A 22,665-nucleotide genomic window follows, 5' to 3' on the forward strand; every position below is an offset into this window, starting at 1 on the left:
AGCGCAACTCTTTAAATTCTATGTATGTCTTCACACTGGTCGCGTTGTGCTTCCGTTGTAGTGTTAAAAATCCTGTTTGCGGCATTTTTGGTCAGTAAGTGCCGGTTCACACTTCCACGTGTGCGGCGATCGCATGTAATATCAGAGCGCACTGCTCCTTCATTACATGCGATCGGATGTGCAGTGCGAATTCAGCCATACACTTTGTATGGCTAAATTCGCACTGCACCCGCACAAAAGTTCGCACATGAGGCATTTTTTCAGCCGCATCAGGATCGGATCGCACAGTGGTTCACACTTGTGCGATACGATCCTGTGCGAATTGTAAGATCGCACTGCGATATGCGATCAAACTGGGGGTGTCGTTAACATTTCATTGACAATCCCAGCGTATCGCATATGGCAGTGTGAACTGCCAGATGTGCGTTTGCGATGCGGGAACAGGCTGCAAATTCGCAGCCTTCCCGCATCGCACAAGTGTGACCCAGCACTTAAAGAAAACTGCACCAATATCGCACCTCCAGGTTGAAATGCATTATAAACGCAGCAAGAATGCATCAATGACGCATCCGTATTAATGTTTTTGATGTTACATGTTTTTGAGTCATATGACCTATGAAAAACAAACCATAAGCCCAGTAAAATGGCATGCGTTTTCGTAGCCGTTAGCTAGGGATGCACCGAAATGAAATTCTTGGCCGAAGCCGAATAATAATGAAATGTTTGGCCGAAGGCCGAATACCGAACGCGGTGTTTCGCATTTTTTCCATTTATTTTGCCAATTTTTTGTCCTCTCTCTTGTCCTCTCGTGTCTCTCTCTCTTGTCCTCTCACTCTCTCTCTCTTGTCCTCTCATGTCTCTCTCTCTCTCTCTCTCTCTCTCTTGTCCTCTCATGTCTCTCTCTCTCTCTCTCTCTCTTGTCCTCTCATGTCTCTCTCTCTCTCTCCCTAAATGTTACTGTAGGGAATGGGATTCAGTGCACACTGTAGCCTTGTACCATAGGGTTAATGTTAGTGACACTGTAGGGATTGGGAAGGATGCTGGGAATGGAAATCAGGAAGCATGCAGGCCGCCTTGTAAATTTTAATTGCAGATACAGGGCACTGGGCAGGTCAGGGTTAATGTGGTAACATCAATTACTCAGTGACAGTCAGTCAGTGTCAGTGTGGACTCGATCAGATTATACAGTGACAGACAGTCTCTCATAGTGGTGGTAGTAGGAGGCTGGAGGTGGACTAGTAGTAGCCTGGAAAGGAGCACAGCCGCATAACATACATTACTCACTCGTGCACTGCAGCCCGCCCCACACATTCAGTGAGTCTTACTCTCCTCCCTAGTTTTTTCAATGGCACATTCAGGAAGCCAATCACGCCGTGAGTAGCGGCACAGCGGAACCAATCAGGTGTGCAGGCACGCGTGATTGGTTCCGCTGTGCAGCTAATCACGGCGTGATTGGCTTCCTGAATGTGCCATTGAAAAAACTAGGGAGGAGAGTAAGACTCACTGAATGTGTGGGGCGGGCTGCAGTGCACGAGTGAGTACTGTATGTATGCTCACCGCTGAAGTGTCCCGGCTTCACGGAAGTCTGTGAGTCCTCCTCCGAGTCCCTTCCCCCTGTAAATATCGTGACCTCGGCGATATGAATATCGCCTACGGCCACAGAACGATAGTCGATATCATATCGACTATCGTTCAGCCCTATTATTCGGCACAAAATTATTCGCCCTTTTGACTTATTCGACCGAATACCGAAAGTGCTATTTTTTCTATTTTCGGCCGAATAATGTTCGGCCGCCGAATATTCGGTGCATCCCTACCGTTAGCACCTTTTTCTATTATCAGCAAAATGCCAATAACATCATATTCGACTGCCAAAATTTCAGTGCAGCTCTACCAACAATCCAGCAAGCGACTTCACAGGTTCTTAAAGGTCTCTTAAAATGGAAAATGCCAATATATATACAGCACTAGAAAATGACTCAAGGAACAGGACAATACACTCCAGTACAAAATTGCACGGTATTCATAAATGGCAATAAATAACTCTCAATAGTCTGGATCTAAATATTTAGTTAACCATATTTACCTAATTACACCATTGACTATAGATTCCTTTAAAGCAAATCTGTACTTTGGCAATACACATTCACTTTAAGCTAGATATAAGCTGCTATTGTTTTGCCTTTGATATTGAAAGGGTGTGCTTGACTAAAGGCCCGTACACACTTGACGAAAATCGGACGAAATATCCTCCGATTTTTCTCTCTCTTGCTCAGCGGTCATAACCGTTTTTAGTTGACAGTGCATAAATGTTCACAAAATTTCTCGTCCGATTTTTTTTTTTAAGGACATTTTGTTCCTAGACTTCCGGGTCGTCAGCAACTTCAAATCATGCGCGGTCTTTCGTATCAGATTTTTCACGGTTGTACTGCATACACATTAAAAGAAAATTGGTCGTCTGGGGATGGACGATAAAAATTTTGGTGTTTGTCCCTCCATTTTTTTTCCTTGAAAATGTCGGCATCGGCTGCTGAAAGTTGTGTACACACTAGTCGAAAATCGTACAATTTTACCTCGGACGGGAATTTTCGGCAGATTTTCTACTAGTGTGTACCCCACTTAAAGAAGATAGATTGTCCAAAATCATGCACTTGCATCAAAAGGTGACCTTTAGGTGTGCACCATGATGCTGCACGGCAGCTAAATTTCAGCCAGGTTGCCAGTGGAAATCTCTAGACCCCCCCCCCACTCTGAAAGGAAAAAGACAGAGTCGGGGTAGTTGACACCAGTCCCCTATCTGCAGCTATAGTAGTGCCTTATAACATGCTTTGAAGTTGGCTAGAATATGTATTTTGACAGAATTTCATAGCAAAGCACAATTTAGACTTGGGTCTCTAAGAAGTCCCTGCAGCCTGATACAATTGTGGTCTTAGGGAATGGGAGTCTCAGACTTCGAACAATTGCAAGAGACACACAGGGGTTGATTTACTAAAACTGGAGTGTGCAAAATCTGGTGCAGCTCTGCATAGAAACCAATCCGCTTCCAGTTTTCTTTTTTTTTTTTTGTCAAAGCATAACTGAAAAAGTGGATTGGCTACCATGCACAGCTGCACCAGATTTTGCACTCTCCAGTTTTAGTAAATAAACTCCACAGTCATCTTTTGCAGTTTACAAATTTAATGACCTTTTTAGGCTAAAGCCACGCAGGAGATTTTTAGTAACTCAGTTGTGCTATTTAAATCACTATTTGTCCCTAGAAGTAATCTAGAATGATCACACAATGTCCTGCTTAAGATGATTGATCTCTAGAAGATAGCTCAACTTTATACATGTGTAGCCTGCTGCATAAGGAGCCATTTATGCAGCCCAGCTGAGCTACTGAAAATCTCCTGTGTAGCTGAAATGTATTGAGGTGACTGCCAACGAGTGGTTAAAGATCTTTGTAGCAAGAGATTGAAATCACCTGTGTTGGTTAAGTAGCTGGTATGTTCATTTTTTTTTTTTTTTGCTATTTTTACAGCTGGTGCTGCTGGGGGAAGAGATGCAGAAGCTGCTGCCAGCGACTGGAAGAGGTGTGACGCTGTGGCTAAGATTCTGGCCTCATGTCCTCAACAGTCCCTGACTGTGGAAGAGTATTACCAGAATGTCTGCCCACAGGTAACAATGCAAGGTTTTCAGTTATGAACGTTATGAAGGGTTTAGTGTATTTTGTAAGGGTTTATGCCCTGGCTGATTTGTATAGGCTTTTATTTATGCATTGCATGTTTGTTAGGTGTCCCCTCCAGTTAGGAAGTTGACCGAAATATAGGACAGAGAGATGTCTGGAGCAGAAAGCCAATCCCAAGAGTAGATAAGGCTCAAAACAACTAACCTAATACATTCTGTCTTGACATTCTGCAGACCAAGAAAACAAGTTTCATTTGTCACACCTAAAACCACCTATAGGCACTTTAAAGAGGAAGTAAACCCTCTGAAAAACAAATGTGGAAAAAAAAAACCTGTAAAAGACAAAGGCATCGCATACTAGCTCATTATGAAGTACTTAACTAAAAACGAAGCCCCCGCAGTGCCGACAAGACGGCCGACATGTTCGGCCGTCCTGCTTCCTGGATTGCGTCCTCCGACCATCTGATTGGCCGGAGGCGCGATTATATCACTCCCGCGCATGCAACGTCATTGGCTGCATGCACTGTAAATATCTCCTACAGTGCATGTTTAGGAGATATTTATAGCACCTATAGGTAAGCCTTAATATAGGCATACCTATAGGTAAAACTACAACCACTTTAATGAGAATGTATACAGATTTTGTAAATATTAGGGATTTTTAATTGGAGAGTACAAGTACCACTACTTACGGTCAAACACTCCCCAATACTGATACTTTGCAGTACGATTTGCGTCAATCTCCCAAAAAATGGATGCAAATCGCACGGCAAAGACTGGTATGCGATTTGAACAGAGATGTGGTGCCAATTCTGTCCGAATTGTGATTTTCCCCCACTGCTTCTGTGTGTGTGTGTGTGTGTGTGTGTGTGTGTGTGTGTGTGTGTGTGTGTGTGTGTGTGTTTATAGAAAGGAATTGAAGCGCCATCTAGTGAGCAGTTTAAAAAATGTTAGAATTCGCAGTACATATCTAGCCACATGCAAAATATTCTACATTGGTGTCCCGGTCCGCCAATAGCAAATCAGGGCTCCTGGAGGTGCTCACAGGACTGGATAGGGCGGAAGTGATGTCAGCTTACGGGCAGGACCACCTCTACATCTCCTCCAGCTGCCCTGATTTGCTATCCTTGGCAGACCAGGACACCTATGTAGATTATATTGCATATGTGGCCAGATATGTGCTATGAGTTGTAACATTTTTTTAAACTGTCAACTAGATGGCGCTTTAATCCCTTTATGCACAAACACGGGAGCGTTGGGGGGAAATTGCATTAGATGCGGACAGTAATCGCACCGAATTTCTGTTCAAATTGCGTGGAATTCTTTGCAGTGCGATTTGCTGCCCATTCATTTTGTATTGACGCAAAGTATCGGTTGCTGTATCGGCAGCATACTGATACTCGTGCAAATACTTGGTATCGGCATTGGTGCATCTCTAGTAATTATATTTATGTTCAAGACCAAAAGAGCTCAAGTCGCTTAAAGCAACTGCCGGAGCTGCAGTACATAGACCTGCTGTATTGCCCTGTATTGACATTTTTATTTTTTTTTAGCAAGACCTGACATGGTCTCATGTGATATGTACCATTTTTCTCAATAGAGAAAGTTAGGAGTGTATGTATAATGCTCTTTTGTAAGAAACTTTGTACTGTGGGGAAATCGGTCATAAGCCTGGCAAGCAAATACCAGTGATCTGTACTCTGAGCTTGGCTTTGACTCTGCATTGGATGCAGTTCTTTCATTCATCTGATTCTGTACTGACTTTCCTTGTAGATTCTGGATTTGCTGCACATCCAAAACATGCTGGTAGCACGTCAGTTTCAGAGAGTGGCTACGGAAACAATCCTGAAGATGAGGCGTGATCAACCAAATCTGGCAGAGAAACTTCTAATTCTGCCGATGCTGGAACCTCTGCTGCGTTGCACTTTGCTACAGGCAGGTAGGTAGCCACATTGTCCTGTAGTGCAGCAAAAGCTAAGTCCTTCAATGCAGAGCTTTTAATCTCATTTTTAATTTTTTTTCCCCCCCCCTAAAATATATATATATATATATATATATATATATATATATATATATATATATATATATATATATATATATATATAAAAAATGTCCCCGGCCGGCCCGCCGTGCTTTAGATTTAAAAATGGCGCCGCCCAGCGCCAACATGTCACAGCGCATGTGCCGCCGCCGCTCGGGATAGGCTGTACACGTTCGGCTATTCCCGGGAATAGCCGAATGTATACGAACTTTCCCGAGCGGCGGCGGCGCATGCGCAATGACGTGTCGGCACAGGGCGGCGCCATTTTTAAATTTAAGGTGCCTCTGGAACATGTAAGTGAAACACAGCTGCACTACCTGCCATTATGCAGGGCTGCAGGCATACTACAAGGGATGCAGTGCTGCGGGCATGGTACACCTGTAGTATGCCCGCAGCCGCGCATTCTCTTGTACAATGCCCACAGCCCTGCATTCCCCTGTACCATGCCCACAGCCCTGCATTCCCCTGTACCATGCCCGTAGCACTGCATTCCCCTGTACCATGCCCACAGCCCTGCATTCCCCTGTACCGTGTCTGCAGCCCTGCATTCTCCTGTACCATGTCTGCAGCCCTGCATTCTCCTGTACCATGTCTGCAGCCCTGCATTCTCCTGTACCATGTCTGCAGCCCTGCATTCTCCTGTACCATGCCCGCCGCCCTGCATTGTCACCCAAGGCTTATACTCGAGTCAATCATTTTTCCCATTTTTCTGTGGTAAAATTAGGGGCCTCGGCTTATACTCGGGTCGGCTTATATTTGAGCATATACGGTGTGTGTGTGTGTGTGTGTGTGTGTGTGTGTGTGTGTGTGTGTGTGTGTGTGTGTGTGTGTGTGTGTGTGTGTGTGTGTGTGTGTGTGTGATACACACACACACACACACACACACACACACACACACACACACACACACACACACGTATACCAGTATGCAGATGATGATGGCCAAATATTCGCTTTTTAAACAAGTTTGTCTTGAACTGCCAGCCTTTTATTATGTTGCCTATGTCCTCCAACATTATTGATAGTAACACAAGGCTGTGAGACAGGATAAGAGGCTGTGGGAAAGGACAAGGGCACGCTTTGTCTCAGACGGCTTATTTACTTTTTTAAATGGTAAAGGTTTATTGAACATTTTAAGTAAAAAAAAATAAAATAAAAAAGTACAGAAACAGTACAGTGAGTTGACGTTTACCAGGGGAATTGACCAGACAAGTGAACACACAATCACCCAGAAAAAAAGCCAACAACCATGTATATAGGATAAGCAGGAATCTGAAGGTGAATTTATGCTGTAAATTGGTCTCTGTGGGAAACCTAGGGCTGACCTAAATTTTAATAGATGGGCATAAGCGTGACGGTAGTCACCGTCACTGGGAATGAAAGACAGACACTATATGTGGGTCCCCGGATTCCTTTTGTATTTTGGTCACCCTGTGCCCATTATTGGTGCACGGTATGTTGAATGTATTGCTTGTCCTTGCCTCTCCCCCTCTCCCTTTTTCTTGACGTAATGTTTCTGTCTGGGGGCTAATTTGATGAACTCTTGGAGGATCCTTTTGTGATGGGATTAGCCTTGAGTCAGCTGTACCTCATTATCTAACCATTGTGTGATGTTTTGGGTAAATATTCGGGTTATTGTTCATGTAGTGACTGACATACTGCTCAAGTGTATAAAACGCCTGTATTCTTGTCCAATAAACCGGTTCACTCCCAGCATTCAGTCTCGACTAACGTCTGTGGGGTAAGCTATCCCTGCTTTGGATTATCACTATTGGGAAAGTACTTTTTATTGCTACCGAGACCAGAATTAATACAGCATAACTCGCTACTAGGGGGAAAAGGACATCTCTGGCGGCGAGACCCGTGTTCTTACCCGGGTGGCCGCCACAATTATTATTATTATTATTACTATTATTTCAGGTACTTGTATAGCGCTGTCAATTTACGCAGCGCTTTACATATACATTACACATTCACATCGGTCCCTGCCCTCAAGGAGCGTACAATCGAATGGTCCCTAACTCACATTCATACATACATAGTAGGACCAATTTTTTTTTTTTTTTATACAGGATCCAGTTAACCTACCAGCATGTCTTTGGAGTGTGGGAGGAAACCGGAGTACCCGGAGAAAACCCACACAGGCACAGGGAGAACATGCAAACTCCAACTTTTTGCTGGACTGCGACATTGCGGCGGAAAGATCGGACCCTTGACTGACATTTTTTAGACTTTTGGGGGTACCAGTGACATTACTGCAGTAATCAGTGCTATACATATGCACTGTTACTGTAAAAATGACACTGGCAGGGAAGGGGTTAATTTTATTGGAGCGGGAGGGGTTAATGTATGCCTGGTGCTTACTCACGTGTGTGGGGGGAGGTGACTGAGTGACCCAGGGACATATCGCAGGTTCAGCTATGCTGAACCCTGCAATCTGACCCTGCCTGTCACTTAGGAGATCCGCCCGCTTTGTTTACACAAGCGGGCGGATCTCCACACTCGATTCCCCGATGATCGGGGAAGAGCAGCGGCGATCGCCGCTGCTCCTCCCCTGGCCCATCTCCCGCTGTGACTGAATACAGCGGGAGCGAGCCTACAGCGCCGCGCGTGCGCCGCCGAGGAGGGGGAGTGTCTGCCGACGTAAGTCTAAGTCGTCCGACCTACAAGAGCCACTTTGCCGCAGTAGAGCTCTAGTGAGCAGACGGCAAGTGGTTAAATAATCTGTGTACTGGGGGAGGGGACTTGTGTGGACAGAATGGGGGGGAAGTAATGAAGTAGATAGAAGATTTGTGGGTGGATAGAGCAGAGAGGGATAAAAAAGGGTGGTAGGGAGGTAGCCACAGAGGGATAGCTCTGACCCCAGTCAATGGGGTAATAGCCAGCAATGTTACAGAATTCTTCTGAAGTGGTCGGAACTCATGCAATGGATCCAGATACTCCCAAGTAGATACACATTGGTCAAATTTGTCACGCACTGTAGTTGGGTTGTCCGTCTCTCCGTTCAATGTAGATGAGTGATTTCAACTATTTATCTACACTATATTATCAAAAGTATTGCGACGCCTGCCTTTACAGGCACATGAACTTTAATGGCATCCCAGTCTTAGTCCGTAGGGTTCAATATTGAGTTGGCCCACCCTTTGCAGCTATAACAGCTTCAACTCTTCTGGGAAGGCTGTCCACAAGGTTTAGGAGTGTGTCTATGGGAATGTTTGACCATTCCTCCAGAAGCGCATTTGTGAGGTCAGGCACTGATGTTGGTTGAGAAGGCCTGGCTCGCAGTCTCCGCTCAAATTCATTTCAAAGGTGTTCTGTCAGGTTGAGGTCAGAACTCTTTGCAGGCCAGTTAAGTTCCTTCCCCCCAACCTCACTCATCCATGTTTTTATGGACCTTGCTTTGTGCATTGGTCCATATCATTTGGTGGATGGGTGGGGGGGGGGGGTGAGATTATGGTGTGAGGTTGTTTTTCAGGGGTTGGGCTTGGCCCCTTAATTCCAGTGAAGGGAACTCCTAAGGCATCAGCATACCAAGATATTTTGGACAATTTTATGCTCCCAACTTTGTGAGAACAGTTTGGAGATGGCCCCTTCCTGTTCCAACTTCCAACATACTGTGCACAGTGCACAAAGCAAGGTCCATAAAGACCTTGATGAGGGAGTTTGGGGATGGAGAAACCTGACTGGCTTGACCTCAACCCAATAGAACACCATTGGGGAGTGGACTGTGAGCCGGGCCTTGTCATCCAACATCAGCACCTGACCACAAATGTGCTTCTGAAACCATGGTCAAACATTCCCATAGACACACTCCTAAACCTTGTGTACAGCCTTTCTAGAAGAGTTGAAGCTGTTCACTCAATATTGAACCCTACGGACTAAGACTGGGATGCCATTAAAGTTCATGTGTGTGCCCATTGGACAAGAGCCCGGGGCCTGATGGTTTCACAAACCAAAATTATGAAAAAAAATGTTCTACTCTAGCTCACCCCCTTACTGAGTATTTCAATTCTTTTGCCTCCAATAACCCATTACATTACGAAGCTCTGTTAGCTCACATAACAGTTTTATCAAAACTGGGCAGGGACCCGCAGAGTTGTGCCAATTATAGACCCATTTCCCTGTTGAACGCTGATACCAAGCTGTTGGCAAAAATGTTGGCGGTGCGCCTACAGGATCATGTTGGCGGCCTTGGTGCACCCAGGCCAAACTGGTTTCATAGTTGGACACAAGGCCAGGAATAATACTATTCAGGCATTCCATATCTTGCACTGGGCTCAACAGGGTCCTTCTTGAGCGCCCTGCTTGGTCTTGTCAATGGATGCTGAAAAGGGCTTTGACTGGGTTGATCGGGTCTATATGGCTGAACTGCGCTGTGGACTCAGCCTTGGTGAACGGATGCTAGGGTGGATATTGGCTCTTTACCAGACTCCCCAAGCTTGTGTGAAGGTGAATGGAACTCTTTCTGATCGCTTTGACATTCGTAATGGGAGTAGGCAGGGATGACCAGTGTCTCCCTTACTATTCGCCTTAGTGCTAGAGTCCTTGCTGAGGCGTGTCAGAATTGATACAGTGGTGAGGAGCATGGATTCTTTTGTTTCTGGGGAGCGGATGGCGATACATTTACAATATTGGCGCCTCAATAAATACTATTACCCCTTCAGACTGTACAATCTCCTATGGTACCTTTCCTTTCATGACTTGGAGGCATCGCCAAATGAATGAATTTTTTTCTAAATTAGAACACAAACCAAGTTCTTTGACGAGTCTTACGTTTGAATCAATGTGTAGACACCTCCCCAAAACTGGTACTAAGCGACCGCTCAGCAACAGTCCCTTATTATATTAGGGAATGGTAGAAGAAGCTTGGTCTGGAATTCACCCCGCCCCAGATCCAAGGGATCATTAAATTGACTCATACTTCTTCTATTCGCTCCCGCACCCAAGATTCTTCCTTTTAAATGCCTTACCAGGTGGTGCAAGACCCTCTTCTGTTTAGCTAAGATGTTTCCTACGGCTAGTGACCGTTGTTGGAGGGGATGTGATCAACGAGGCACGTTTCTCCACATTTGGTGGTCCTGCCTTAAGATTAGAATATTCTGGGAAGCCGTTCCTCTTAGAGTAAAAAATTGTCCTTTAGACCTATTTCATATTCTCCATTCCATCTCCTTTTTTCATGGGATTCCATCTTCCTTGAAGGCTTATAAAAGGAGTATAATACAGTACCTCATTTATTAAATGCCGCAAAGGTTCTAATTCCCAGATTCTGGAAACAATCTAATTGCCCTACAAAAGGTAAGTAGATGTCATTATGCAGGCTGAACGATGGATCCACATTGTTAGGGACCAACAAGAAAAATATAGAGATGCATGGTCAGGATGGATGTACTATGCACAAGAGATGCCAAATGACTGAGTGTGCCTTCCCTTTTGTGTTATACTAGCAAATTGGTATGTCCTGAAACAGATTAACATCATGCTTTATCCCTTTAAGTTCGAATTTACTATGCCCGGGTAACAGTTTAACCATTAGGCAGGTAATCTCTCTTTCTCCTATTCACTCCTCCTTATTTTTACCCTCTTTATTCTCCCTCCTTTTTTTTTTTTTTTTTTTTTTTTTTAGTTCTCTGGCCTGTTTTAGTTCAAGAACTGCCCTGCTGTACACGAGGTGTTTTCTTACATGTTGTATCGGTTTGTTTTCATATAGGTTTCTGCATACTGCAGAAGAGATGACATCGCAGAAACTCTTGTTCTATTATATGGTTCAATAACTTGTAGAGCCTGTTTTGTGTATGTCATGCAGCATATTCTATGTTTTTAAAGAACATATATTCTGTTACCTTTATTTCGTTGAAATAAAAAAAACAAAAAAAAAAGGCCACTGCCGAAAATTTCAACAAATGTTTTCGTCAACGAAATTAACACTGCTGGACAATGTACTTTTTCTTTAGAAGCGTTAAAGCTGAACTCCCAGAATGATCCTTATTGGTCTAGCTTGACACAATGTAAGTTTGCATATATCTTACATGATAGGCCACAAGGCAATCTGACAATCACTGTAATAAATGCTTCTACTACAGAAATAGCTGCCATCTTCTGGGTTCTTAGCAAGCACTTTCCCCTCTGTACACTGACCACAGGTGAGTCAATGAATGCAAGATTGTGACATCAAAGCCCGTCCTCTCTACTAATCAGAGAATGGCTTGTATTCACTGAAACAAATGAAAGGCATTCCATGAATGGCAGCAGTGCTGAGCAAGCAACTCTTTTTAGACCGTGTGCATGGACCCTCACACAGGACATGGAAGATGGCGGATATCCATGTAATAGTGCTGACTACTACTGTGATAGTCTGCTTCCCCAGCACAGCCCATCAGGTATGAGATATACGTACTTTATGTGCCATTTTGGACCATTGTACTATATGTATGCAACAAAGGTCATTCCCGGAGTTCAGCCTAAAAGGATAAGTGCACTCTTATTCTATTTACCCCTTCAGAGTGACCTACCCACCCCAGCCTCAGATTCTCTACATACCTGCAGTTAATTTGCTCACCACCATTGACAGAGCCTCTTTAAAGGATTTAAAGCTTGTTTTCACTAATCAAAAAAATGAAAACCCAAAAATTTCCAAAAAATTTTGTTCCGAGTTGTAAATTTCAACAGGCTCATCCTGAAGGCTTAGTCATTTGGTTGTCCAATCTCTTCTGATGGAAGTTCATATTGGATAATATTTTTTTATTAGATTTGATCAAATTTCCAGATTGGGCCTTCACACTTGTAACCAGCACTGGAAGGAGTTTAGAACATCTTACCGAATAGCACATTTTGGCCCCTTTATTCATATTTATTCATTCCAATAAGATTTTTAGCATAGCTTTATGTTTATGAATATGGATTTGCATTAAATGAAATGCCACATAGGCTCTTAGACACTCGCATTAAGGTTGTCATCTCTCTCATTCCTGTTCTTATAGAAAAGTCTTTATCAGGAGAGATTTTGGTGTCAGAATTGGAACTGTCTCAGTGTGTGGAGGACATTGTTAAGGTGAGTGTAAGCGAGGTAGTCATCTGAATACATTAAAACTAATATATATATATATTTTAAGGTACTTCTTGAGTTTGTAAATGGAATTATCTTTGCGCCTAGAAGACACTTCTAGTATCTGTTGTGTAGGTAATATTTAAAGGCATAGTCCACCTTATTAAGAAAAAGATTCATGTAGACAAGGGGACACTTCTAGTATCTGTTATGTAGGTAATATTTAAAGGCATAGTCCACCTTATGAGTAAAAAGATTCAAGTAGACAAGGGGACAAAGCATGCACTGCATATGTACTGCTTTTGAAAAAGTGAAGCGCGCTGCCATGATGCTGAAAATGAATGTCTAAGCTCTGCTGCGCACGAGAAGCTATTCGGGACAAGCAAAGGTAAATGATATGGGAGTACATACTGCAGGCTTTAGGGGTGCCAGCAGAGCGTTACAGGTGTGCCAATCACATTACTCTGTATTTTGCAAAAAAGAATGCAGTGCACTGTAATATACTGAGGCCCCTTGTGTGCATATGCTGTTTTACTCTCAAGGTTAATGCCTTCAAAGCTGATCTTCAGCTTTACTTTTGCTTTGACTAGTTTATTTGATCCAAGCTGGCCCCAACAAACTATTTCTTACACTTACAAGTTCATCCGCTGGGCGTGCTGTATATACTGTATGTAGTCTTGTGTTCCAGCTGTGGGACGCAAACTTCCAATGAGGTTCAGCCACTTCATAGAAAGCTTTGTATTCTATTCTCTGAATGAGTGTTGCGATTGTTCTGTGTCCAATTGTCACCCCTTTGATTATTCTGTATCTGATTTTTATTGTTGTGATTACAGGTGTTTGTAGTCGGTAACGATGCCACGCCAACCATACTGAATTTCACCAAACGGGTCCTCTCTGCTGTCTTCTCCTTGTATTGTTTTGCTCGGCAGAACGTATCTCACTTACGGTAAGCAATCAGCTACATTAAAAAGTCAGGAGATCTTCTGTTTTTAAATGTAACATAATAAATCCCTCTCTCCCATTTGGGTGTACGTTCATTAAACTGGGATGAGTAGTGATTATCGTGAGTAATATCCACTGTGAAGCAGTTTGATAAGCTGCCGTGAGAAGTGAAGATGCTGTTCTCCACTCCTCATTGCAGCACATTGAGGAGCAGCTAAGTGAAGTCTATATGTATGGCCTGTTTAATTAGATGCTATGTAAAAAGTAAGTACTGCCCATTTCTGTATATTATATCCCTGTTCTCCTCTCCACCTCAGAGGTGGTAATAGCAGAGAGAGAAGAGGAAAAAGGCTGCAATGGGAGGAGGAAGTAGATAAACGATGTCCTCTATTTTCTCTGTCATTGCTACTTTTCAGCAAGACCTGTAAAATGTATAGCAGGGTTGTTTATGCGTGCGTGTTACACCTGTTCAGATGCTTGGTAATACTAATTGCTAATAACCTAATCACATGGCAGCAACTCTGACATCTAGACATGGCGAAGAAAACTTGGTAATGTTCAAACCGAGAATCAGAATGGGGAAGAAAGAAGATTTAAGGGACTTTGAACGTGGAATGGTTGTTGTTGCCATACGGGCTGGTTTGAGTATTTCAAAAACTGCTGATTTACAGGGATTTGCAGGTACAACCATCTCTAGGGGTTAGCAGAGAATGGTCCAAAAAAGAGAACATATCCAGTGAGCCGCAGTTGTTTGGAGGAAAATGCCTTGTTAATGTCAAAAGTCAAGGGGAGAATGGGCAGACTGGTTTGAGATGATAGAAAGGCAACAGTAACTCAAATAACCACTCGTTACAACCAAGGTGTGCAGAATACCATCTCTGAACGCACAACACATCGAACGTTGAAGCAGACGGCCTACAGCAGCAGAAGACCACACCATGTGCCACTCCTGTCAGTCAAGAACAGGAAACTGAGGCTACAATTCGCAGAGGCTCACCAACATTGGACAATAGAAGATTGGAAAAACGTTGCCTGGTCTGATGAGTCTCGATTTCAGCTGCAACATTCAGATGGTTGGGTCAGAATTTGGTGTAAACAACATGAAAGCATGGATCCTTCCTACCTTGTGTCAGTGGTTCAGGCTGGTGGTGGTGTAATGATGTGGGGGATATTTTCTTGGCACACTTTGGGCCCCTTGGTACCAATTGAGCATCGTTTAAACGCCACAATCAACCTAAGTATTGTTGCTGACCATGTCCATCCCTTTATGACTACAGTGTCCCCATCTTCTGATGGCTCCTTCCAGCAGGATAATGTACCATGTCACAAAGCTCAAATCATCTCACCACTGGTTTCTTCAACAGGACAATGAGGTCACTGTATTCCAGTGGCCTCCACACTCACCAGATCTCATCCAATAGAACACCTTTGGGATGTGGTGCAATGGGAGAGTCGCTATCATGTCACTATGGACCAAAATCTCTGAGGAATGTTTCAAACACCTTGTTGTATCTATGCCACAAAGAATTAAAGCAGTTCTGAAGGCAAAAGGGGGTACAACCCGGTACTAGTAAGATGTACCTAATAAAGTGGCCAGTGAGTGTGTAATATATATACATATATATATATATATATATTTACATATACGCACACACAAATACTTATACATGTATACCCGGGGGCACCCTCAGAAATCATCAGAGGCCCCCTGTGGCCTCTAAAGGATTGGGAACCTTTCACCCCTAAAAAAAAAACCCTAAAAAAAAACGTACTGCTTCGGGGACCCTGGGCTCTAGGGTGGGCATATTCCCATTAATAAGATACCTGTGTAAGATTGTGTTCTTTTACTGTATTTACATCAAAACATTCCCGTGACACTTGTAACTGTATTTATGTCTATACAAAGATACTTGAGTACAAGTGTCATAGGGAGGGCTTGTTATAAATAAAAACACATTTATTTATCGTTACACTTGCATAGATTTTTTTTTTTTTTTTTTTAACTTTTTTTTTTTTTTTTTTTCCAACTTTTATATGTTGTTATTTGCTGAGGCGTATCTGAGCCCCTGGTCTTGTAAGAGATCATAGGCTCAAATCTTACTACTTTTACTCATTGTGACCATTCACGTGTATTTCATTCACCTCTCTTCTTAGAGAGAAGTCCAATTGTTAATAAACATGCTCTCCTCTGAGAGCTTTATAGATTATTAAGAGCTGCGATGTGTAAAGGCCCTTAACACTGCATGTTAATGAATCTAAACCTTTATGTGCAGTTCCTTATATATTATAAATTACATATAGGGGGCTTTTTAAATGTTTTCAGACCGGACAATTTTCACCCAGAATTCACACTTTTTTTTTTTTCCCCAGTAGAAACCAATTAGAAAAATGTCTGAAAGTTGTCTAAATCTTGTGTGAAAACAATGCCCCACTCCATAGTATAGGCTGGCTGTTAAAATGAACTCAACTCTGCCCAATAGAAGTAATTGAAGAATGGTCAAGGGAATATCAAACAAAGAGAAAAATTCTGTACGTGATTTGGACCCTGTTCATGCTTCATACAGTATTCGGCACGCTCCTAAGCAATACAGGTGACTTCCAATCTGCTGGTAGAACTAAATCAAGTCTACCAGAATGCTGATTAGCCATTCAGGGGAAGTATTGTATTTTTTTTTTCAGTGAATGGAAGGCTTTCACTGTATGGTCAAAGTGAAGGAGCAGGTGGATGACATTAGGAATGTCTAAGAAACATTCAAGCCAACTCAAATCAGTTTAGTTAGCAGACAGGAAGGTGCTTGTATTGCTCCAGACTTCAGCACTGCCTACTGTATGCAGCTGATGCTACTACAGCATAGTAAAGCACACACACGGGCTGTTTGTAATGGGAATAATTTTTTTGGTCGGGGGGGGGGGGGGGGGGATACGATTTCTTTATTTTTTGCTTTGTTTTTTTTTTTTGTTTTTTTTGTTTTTTTTGTTTTTTTTTTTGTTTTTTTACGCTTTCCCTATACTTCCTGCCCTGAGATGCAACTGGAAGTATGGGAAAATCTCTACAAAGTGCTGGAAATTCTGAAGGGCTCTATGGTTGAAGGTGTAGTCTGAAGACTCGGCTTCAAGAATTAAGCTTTGTGGTCTTCCGTTTGAGATCTTTTGTTTGGCCTTGACCTTGAGACCATCTTTGACAGATCAGCAGACAAAAAGAAGGGCTTTCCTGGCAAAGAAAAAGAAGGCACCTATGGTTAAAAAGAAATGTAATGCTTTTCAGCAAACCGAGGGTTCTAAAGAATCGGGTCATAAAAAGCCTTGGAATACCCAGAGGGGTCGAAGCAAAGCAGGGGTTTTGTTCAGACCTCCTGACCAGTCGATAAAGAACCAGTGATGGTTTTCTGGCTGTGGGAGGGAGACTCCAATCCTTATTTCTGCAGTGGAACAGTGTTGGCCAGTCTGTGTGTCCAGTGTCCACAACGATATATCTCAGGGTTACATTTTGAAATTTTCAGAGGTCCCTCTAAGTCGGTTTTTTGTCACTCAAGTTCCCAGAAATCAGGAATAGTCTCTGGCAATGATGTCTTTTTTGCAGGAGCTAATGCAACAAGGAGTGATCATTCCAGTTCCCCAGGAAGAGGAAGGACTAGAGTTCCATTTTCAAGTTTTCCTGGTCAAAAAAACATCAGGGAGGTTTTGTTTGATTTTAACCCTGAAGTTGTTGTACAGATCCTTTTGTTACAAAATGTTGAGGGATACAGTTTTTTTCGGTAAGAAAACTTCCTACTGCAGGGTGCTTCATGGCATCCATAGATCTGAGGGATGATTACTTGCAAGTCCCTATCTTGCAAACATCCCAAAAATATCTGCGTTTAGCAATCCGCATAAGGGATACAATCTCCCATCTTCAGTTCAGAGCCTTCCCTTTTGGACTGTTTTCAGCTCGGAGAATCTTCACCAAAATCATGACCGAAGCCTTGGCACCTCTGACGATGCGGGGGATTTTGATATTTCCTTATCTGGGCAATCTCTTGCTGTTTGCCAGCTCAAAAGACCAATTGTTGACAAAGGACAAAGTGTCACTTGGCGAGTTTGGGATGACTTCTGAACAGGGAGAAGTCGAGTCTGATCCCTTCCGAGGTCATAAGGTTTTTTGGGATACACCATGGATTCGATTCAAGAAAAAGATTTTCTCCCAGAAGAAAAATGACAAGGGTTCTGTACGCAGTGAAGCAGAGTCAGACAAACTTGTCAGTTACACTACGGTCAGCCGTGTCAACATTGGGCCTTCTTATGGCCTCAGTCCCAGCTGTTCAGTGGGCCTGCCTTCATTCAAGGAATCTTCAGCAAATAATTCTTCAGAATTGGAATCACTGGAAATCCTTGGGAAAAACCGATCACAATTCCCTCTCAGGTCAGGAGGAAGTTATGGTGGTGGAGGAATCAAGCAAATTTAATGCAGGGTTTGGTCTGGACCTTCCCAATGACAAAAACCTTAACTATAAATGCAAGCTTTTGGGGATGGGGAGAGCATCTTGAGGGGGTCTTGGTCGGACCTCATGGCCAAGATGTCCTCCAATTGGAAATATCTGAAAGCCATTTTACTAGGTCTTCTATCATTCCAAGAAATGATCAGAGGCCGTCATGTTCAAATTCTTTCAGACAATGCTACAGATGTGGCCTACATTTCAAAACCAGGAGACACCAGAGGCAGAGTTATCATGGCCTTAGCTCTCCAGATCCTGTTGTGGGCAAAACACAATCTGGCATCTTTGTCAGCAATACATATGAAGGGCAGTCTGAATCAGACAGCAAACTTATTGAGCAGGAAAATAGTTCAGGAATCAGTATGGAGCCTGAAAGGTTTCTCAGGTGATTGCAAAGAGGTGGCGTACTCCTCAGGGCAACATTTTTGCGACTCGTTCAAATGCAAAATTACCAGTTTATTTTTCACTGGACAGAGAGGAGCAAGCAAGAAGGTCTGGACGCATTGGCCCAGCCCTGGACCTTCCATTTGTGTTACGCTTTTTCCCATTTTCAATTGATCCCTATGGTTCTCAAGAAATTTCAGGAGGAATCCACAAGCTTAATCCTGGCGGCCCCATATTGGCAAAAAGAAACAAAGAAAGGGCGCATCGACCTAGCGCATTATCCTCAATAATAGGCTTTATTTATGCAACATGTAAAAAATGGCTACTCACAAACACAGGTGTAAAAATGATCATAACAGGCTCAATTGCTCCAGTGTCAGGGATAGTCCATAAGAAAATCCATAATCCAATCAGATGGCGGCTGACGCATCTTTTTGCCTGTAGCACCGTTGGACTACCCCAGTCCTCTTTTGGGCTGCAAGACCTAGCTATCCAAGACGCCAGCTGTAAGTCCCGTGGTGTGCAGTCGGGGAGCTTGGATTCTAAGCGCAGGAGAAGGGTGGTATCACCTTATTGTTTTGGCCCCATATTGGCCCAAGAGAACATGGTTCTCGATTCTTCTGAATCTAGCAGCAGAACCTCATTTGATGTTACCCCTATGAGAAGATCATCTTTATCAGGGTCCTCTTCTTCATCCAAAGATAAGCCAGCTCAGGCTGGGAGCCTCATTACTGAGGAAGAAATCCTAAAAGGAAAAAGATTATCTGGTAAACTAATTTCTACACTACTAAATAGCAGGTAAAAAGTAACAAGGGCCATTTATCTCAAGACTTTAAAATGCTATAATTCCTGGTACAGATCAGATCATTTTTCTAAGGAGGTAGTTTCCATCCTTTAGTTTCTTCATTAAGAAATTGAGAAAGAACTAGCGGCTAGCACCCAAAGGGCTAAGGAAGCAGTGTTACCATTTTTTTGGGGCTATCACGGGACCCCTTGATCATTTTTTTTAAGGCTCTGTCCAGGTCCAGACCAGTGCCTTTAAAATGTTTTTTCCCAAATAGGAATTGTCGGTGGTTAGGCAGGGTCTGACTAAAATACCATTTGAAGAACAAGAAGATGCTACAAGTTAAAATAGGACCATAAAGATGGATCTGTTGGTCGCAGTAACTTCAGCTAGAAGAGTCTGCAAACTGCAGGCTTTCTCTATTTATTGAACCATTTTTAACAACTTTTCCAGACCAGGTGGTTCTGAGGACAGACCCGGGGTTCCTGCCGAAGGTCTCTTCTTTAATTAATAATTCTCATTGTAGTAGAATTCATAGTTACAAAGTAATATTTCTAAAACCTGTTCACAGTGAGAGATTAAAAAAACTTAAGGTAAACCTTTCAAATTATGAAACCCATTTATTGCAAACAAGACGATCACAATAAATATGTGGTACCTTATAAAGGAGAAGGTTGGCCAAAGCCCTTTTGGCTATACTTCTCCTTTGGGTTCACAGGAATTCACTTAGCTCATGTACTCCTGTGACTCTGCCGGTTCAGACTCTAGAGTGATCCCGACTTTCATTTCAGGATCCACCCAGATTCCGGACCGACAGCAAGCTCAGCCTCTCAGTGCACAGCTCCTGTCCCCTCCACATCCCTGTGCTCCAGTTAGCACAGGAGGGGCCGAGCGCTGTCAGTCACTGGCTCACTGAAGCTCGAGAACTGAGCGATCAGCTGTGTTTGCTCAGTTCTCAGTCTTAGAGGCGGCAGGGGGACAGATGCAGCATCTGACTGATGCTGCATCCATCTAAGGTAAGTATGAATGTTTGTTTTTGTTTTTTTTTAATCCCACACTTTTCTTTTAATTATCTGCAAAGCTTCTGTTGTGCCCAGGAAGCCCCTTGAGAACGGTGCTGCACTTAGTTCAGTCTGTCTCCCAGTTGAAGCTCTGGCCCACTCCCCAGTATGCTACAATGCAGTGCTTCAGTAGCCATTACACACTTATATTGTTTGTGTATTGTGTTTGTGCTTTATTTTGTAGAGTGACAGGTTTATTTTCAGCCAACAGTTTATCTGTTTTGCATTTATATAAAATATGTTTAAAGTAGATGTAATCCTTATCTCTAAAATGCAATTTTGAAAGTCGTCTTCAGTTTTTGTTTTTCTCCTGCACCTTTTATTTAAAAAAAATAACCCTAATCCTGCCATTAAGATCCTTGTTTAGACCGTTCCTGTTATGGAGTGACAACTGTCTCCCAATGCGCTTCTGCGTTGTCACGCTTTCATATCCAGGCATTGGACTTGTATTGTCCACTATTGTCACTATCAGGAAGGTAGAAAAGAACAATGATGTGTAGCCAACACTCGCTCAGATTTTTATTTTTTTTACAAACTCTATATTTATGAGCAGTAATCTGCAACATAGCAAGACATCATAAGGGAGCACAATATACTGTATAGTAAAATATACCCCAAAGTTCTGATGACCATGTATTAATGCAGAATAGCAAAAGAGGACAAGTAACAGATATCCTGAAAAGTCTCAAATCATCAACATAGGATAGCCCTACTCACAACAAGAGCAGATAAAGAGACAGATCCTGATTATGAAAGTTGGATATTTCACCACCAAAATTGATAAGATGAGGTTTATTGTCATTGTAGAAAACAAATTCACAATGAACTTTTATTTTTACTCCACACATTCATTCGCTACAATCAACTACACATTTGCAATACACAGTTTTATTATACCACAGTTAAAATTCTCATGTAAAAACATGACAACAAAGGGTAACATGAATCTGAATGACCACTTTTATTTCATTCCTGCGTTAATAGCTTTAATAGTCCTGGGAAAATAAATCTCTTTAAATCTATTCGTCCTTGCTTTTATTATCCTAAAATGTCTCCCGGACTGCAAAAAGTCAAAAAAATGACAGCCAGAATGGGTCTGGTCTTTTTTTCTGCCCTGCAAAGGCAGTGAATCTTATAGATTTCATCAAGAGAAACAAGTTCACACCCTAAAATTTTCTGTGCTGTTTGAACCACTTTTCTTTCACACGGACGCACCGCCTGATGGAGTCCGTTCTGCTCAGTGGGGGATTTATATGCCAATCCCCGCTGAGCAGGCGGATGACAGCTCCGTCACCGCTCTGTGTGCGGAGATGGAGCTGTCAGATCCCCGCTGTCCTCTATGGGGAGATCAGATGAGAACGGACTGCTTGTCCGTTCTCATCCGATCCTCCAGACGGATGGAAAATAGGGTTTTCATTTGTCCGGATTTCACAGACAGGATCGGATAGCAGCGGGTGTCAGCGGAGATGTCTCCGCTGACACCCGCTGCCCCATAGGCACGCAGGAAGCATCCGATCAGGTCCGCCTGAAAAACTGACAGGCGGATCGGATCGCCCATATGAAAGGGGCCTAAAGCATTTTTATCTTTCCACATACAACTAGGATACCAAGCTAGAATACAATAGGTTATCCTCTCAATGGCAGAATGGTAGAAGGTCTCTAGTACCTTATTTTCCAACCCACTCTTCCTGACGAGTCTCAGGATGTATAGACTTTGTTGTGGTGTTTTTTTTTTTTTTTTTTTGTAATAATGGCTTTGACATTCATTGTCCATGATAAGTTTTCAGAAATGTACTGTAAGTTCCCAAAAAGTTGGGACCCGCTCCACACACACGCCTTTAATAAAAAGCGGTGCTGGTTTAGGCCTGTTCCACCTAAAATCTATGATCAATTCCTTTGTTTTCCCTATATTTAGGGTCCAATTGTTATCTGTGCACCATTCTACTATCCTATCCGCCTCCTTCCTGTACGACTCCTTATTTCTAGTGATACAATTAATTATGGTAGTGTCGTCTGCAAATATTTTTAATACTACTGTCTCATAATAAGGGGTACAATCATAGATATATATAGTGCATAAAAAAGGGACTCAACATGCAACCCTGCGGTGCTCCAGTACTTAATTCTCACTGGGTAGAGACAAATTTACCCAGTTAAACCACCGCGATTTAATAAAAAAATCCCTTTATCCAGGAGCAAATGAAAGGAGTCAAATCCAATTTTAGCGTTTTTCAAAAGGGGGAGGGGGTTATATAAGGGGAAGGAGAGAAAAG

At 42.9% G+C, this 22,665-nt stretch overlaps 1 protein-coding gene across 1 annotated transcript in view; it reads left to right on the forward strand.

The window, feature by feature from the left end:
• TANGO6 (transport and golgi organization 6 homolog) overlaps window positions 1-22,665 on the forward strand; it is a 121,503-nt gene that overhangs the window by 11,919 nt on the left and 86,919 nt on the right. The window contains exons 5-8 of the mRNA XM_082270386.1: window positions 3,521-3,657; window positions 5,440-5,605; window positions 12,685-12,755; window positions 13,583-13,695. Coding sequence (XP_082126512.1) covers window positions 3,521-3,657; window positions 5,440-5,605; window positions 12,685-12,755; window positions 13,583-13,695 — 487 coding nt within the window. The remainder of the gene's footprint in view (window positions 1-3,520; window positions 3,658-5,439; window positions 5,606-12,684; window positions 12,756-13,582; window positions 13,696-22,665) is intronic.

The sequence above is a fragment of the Pelophylax lessonae genome, assembly GCF_965119305.1.
Source record: "Pelophylax lessonae genome assembly, chromosome: 10".
NCBI lineage: Eukaryota > Metazoa > Chordata > Amphibia > Anura > Ranidae > Pelophylax > Pelophylax lessonae.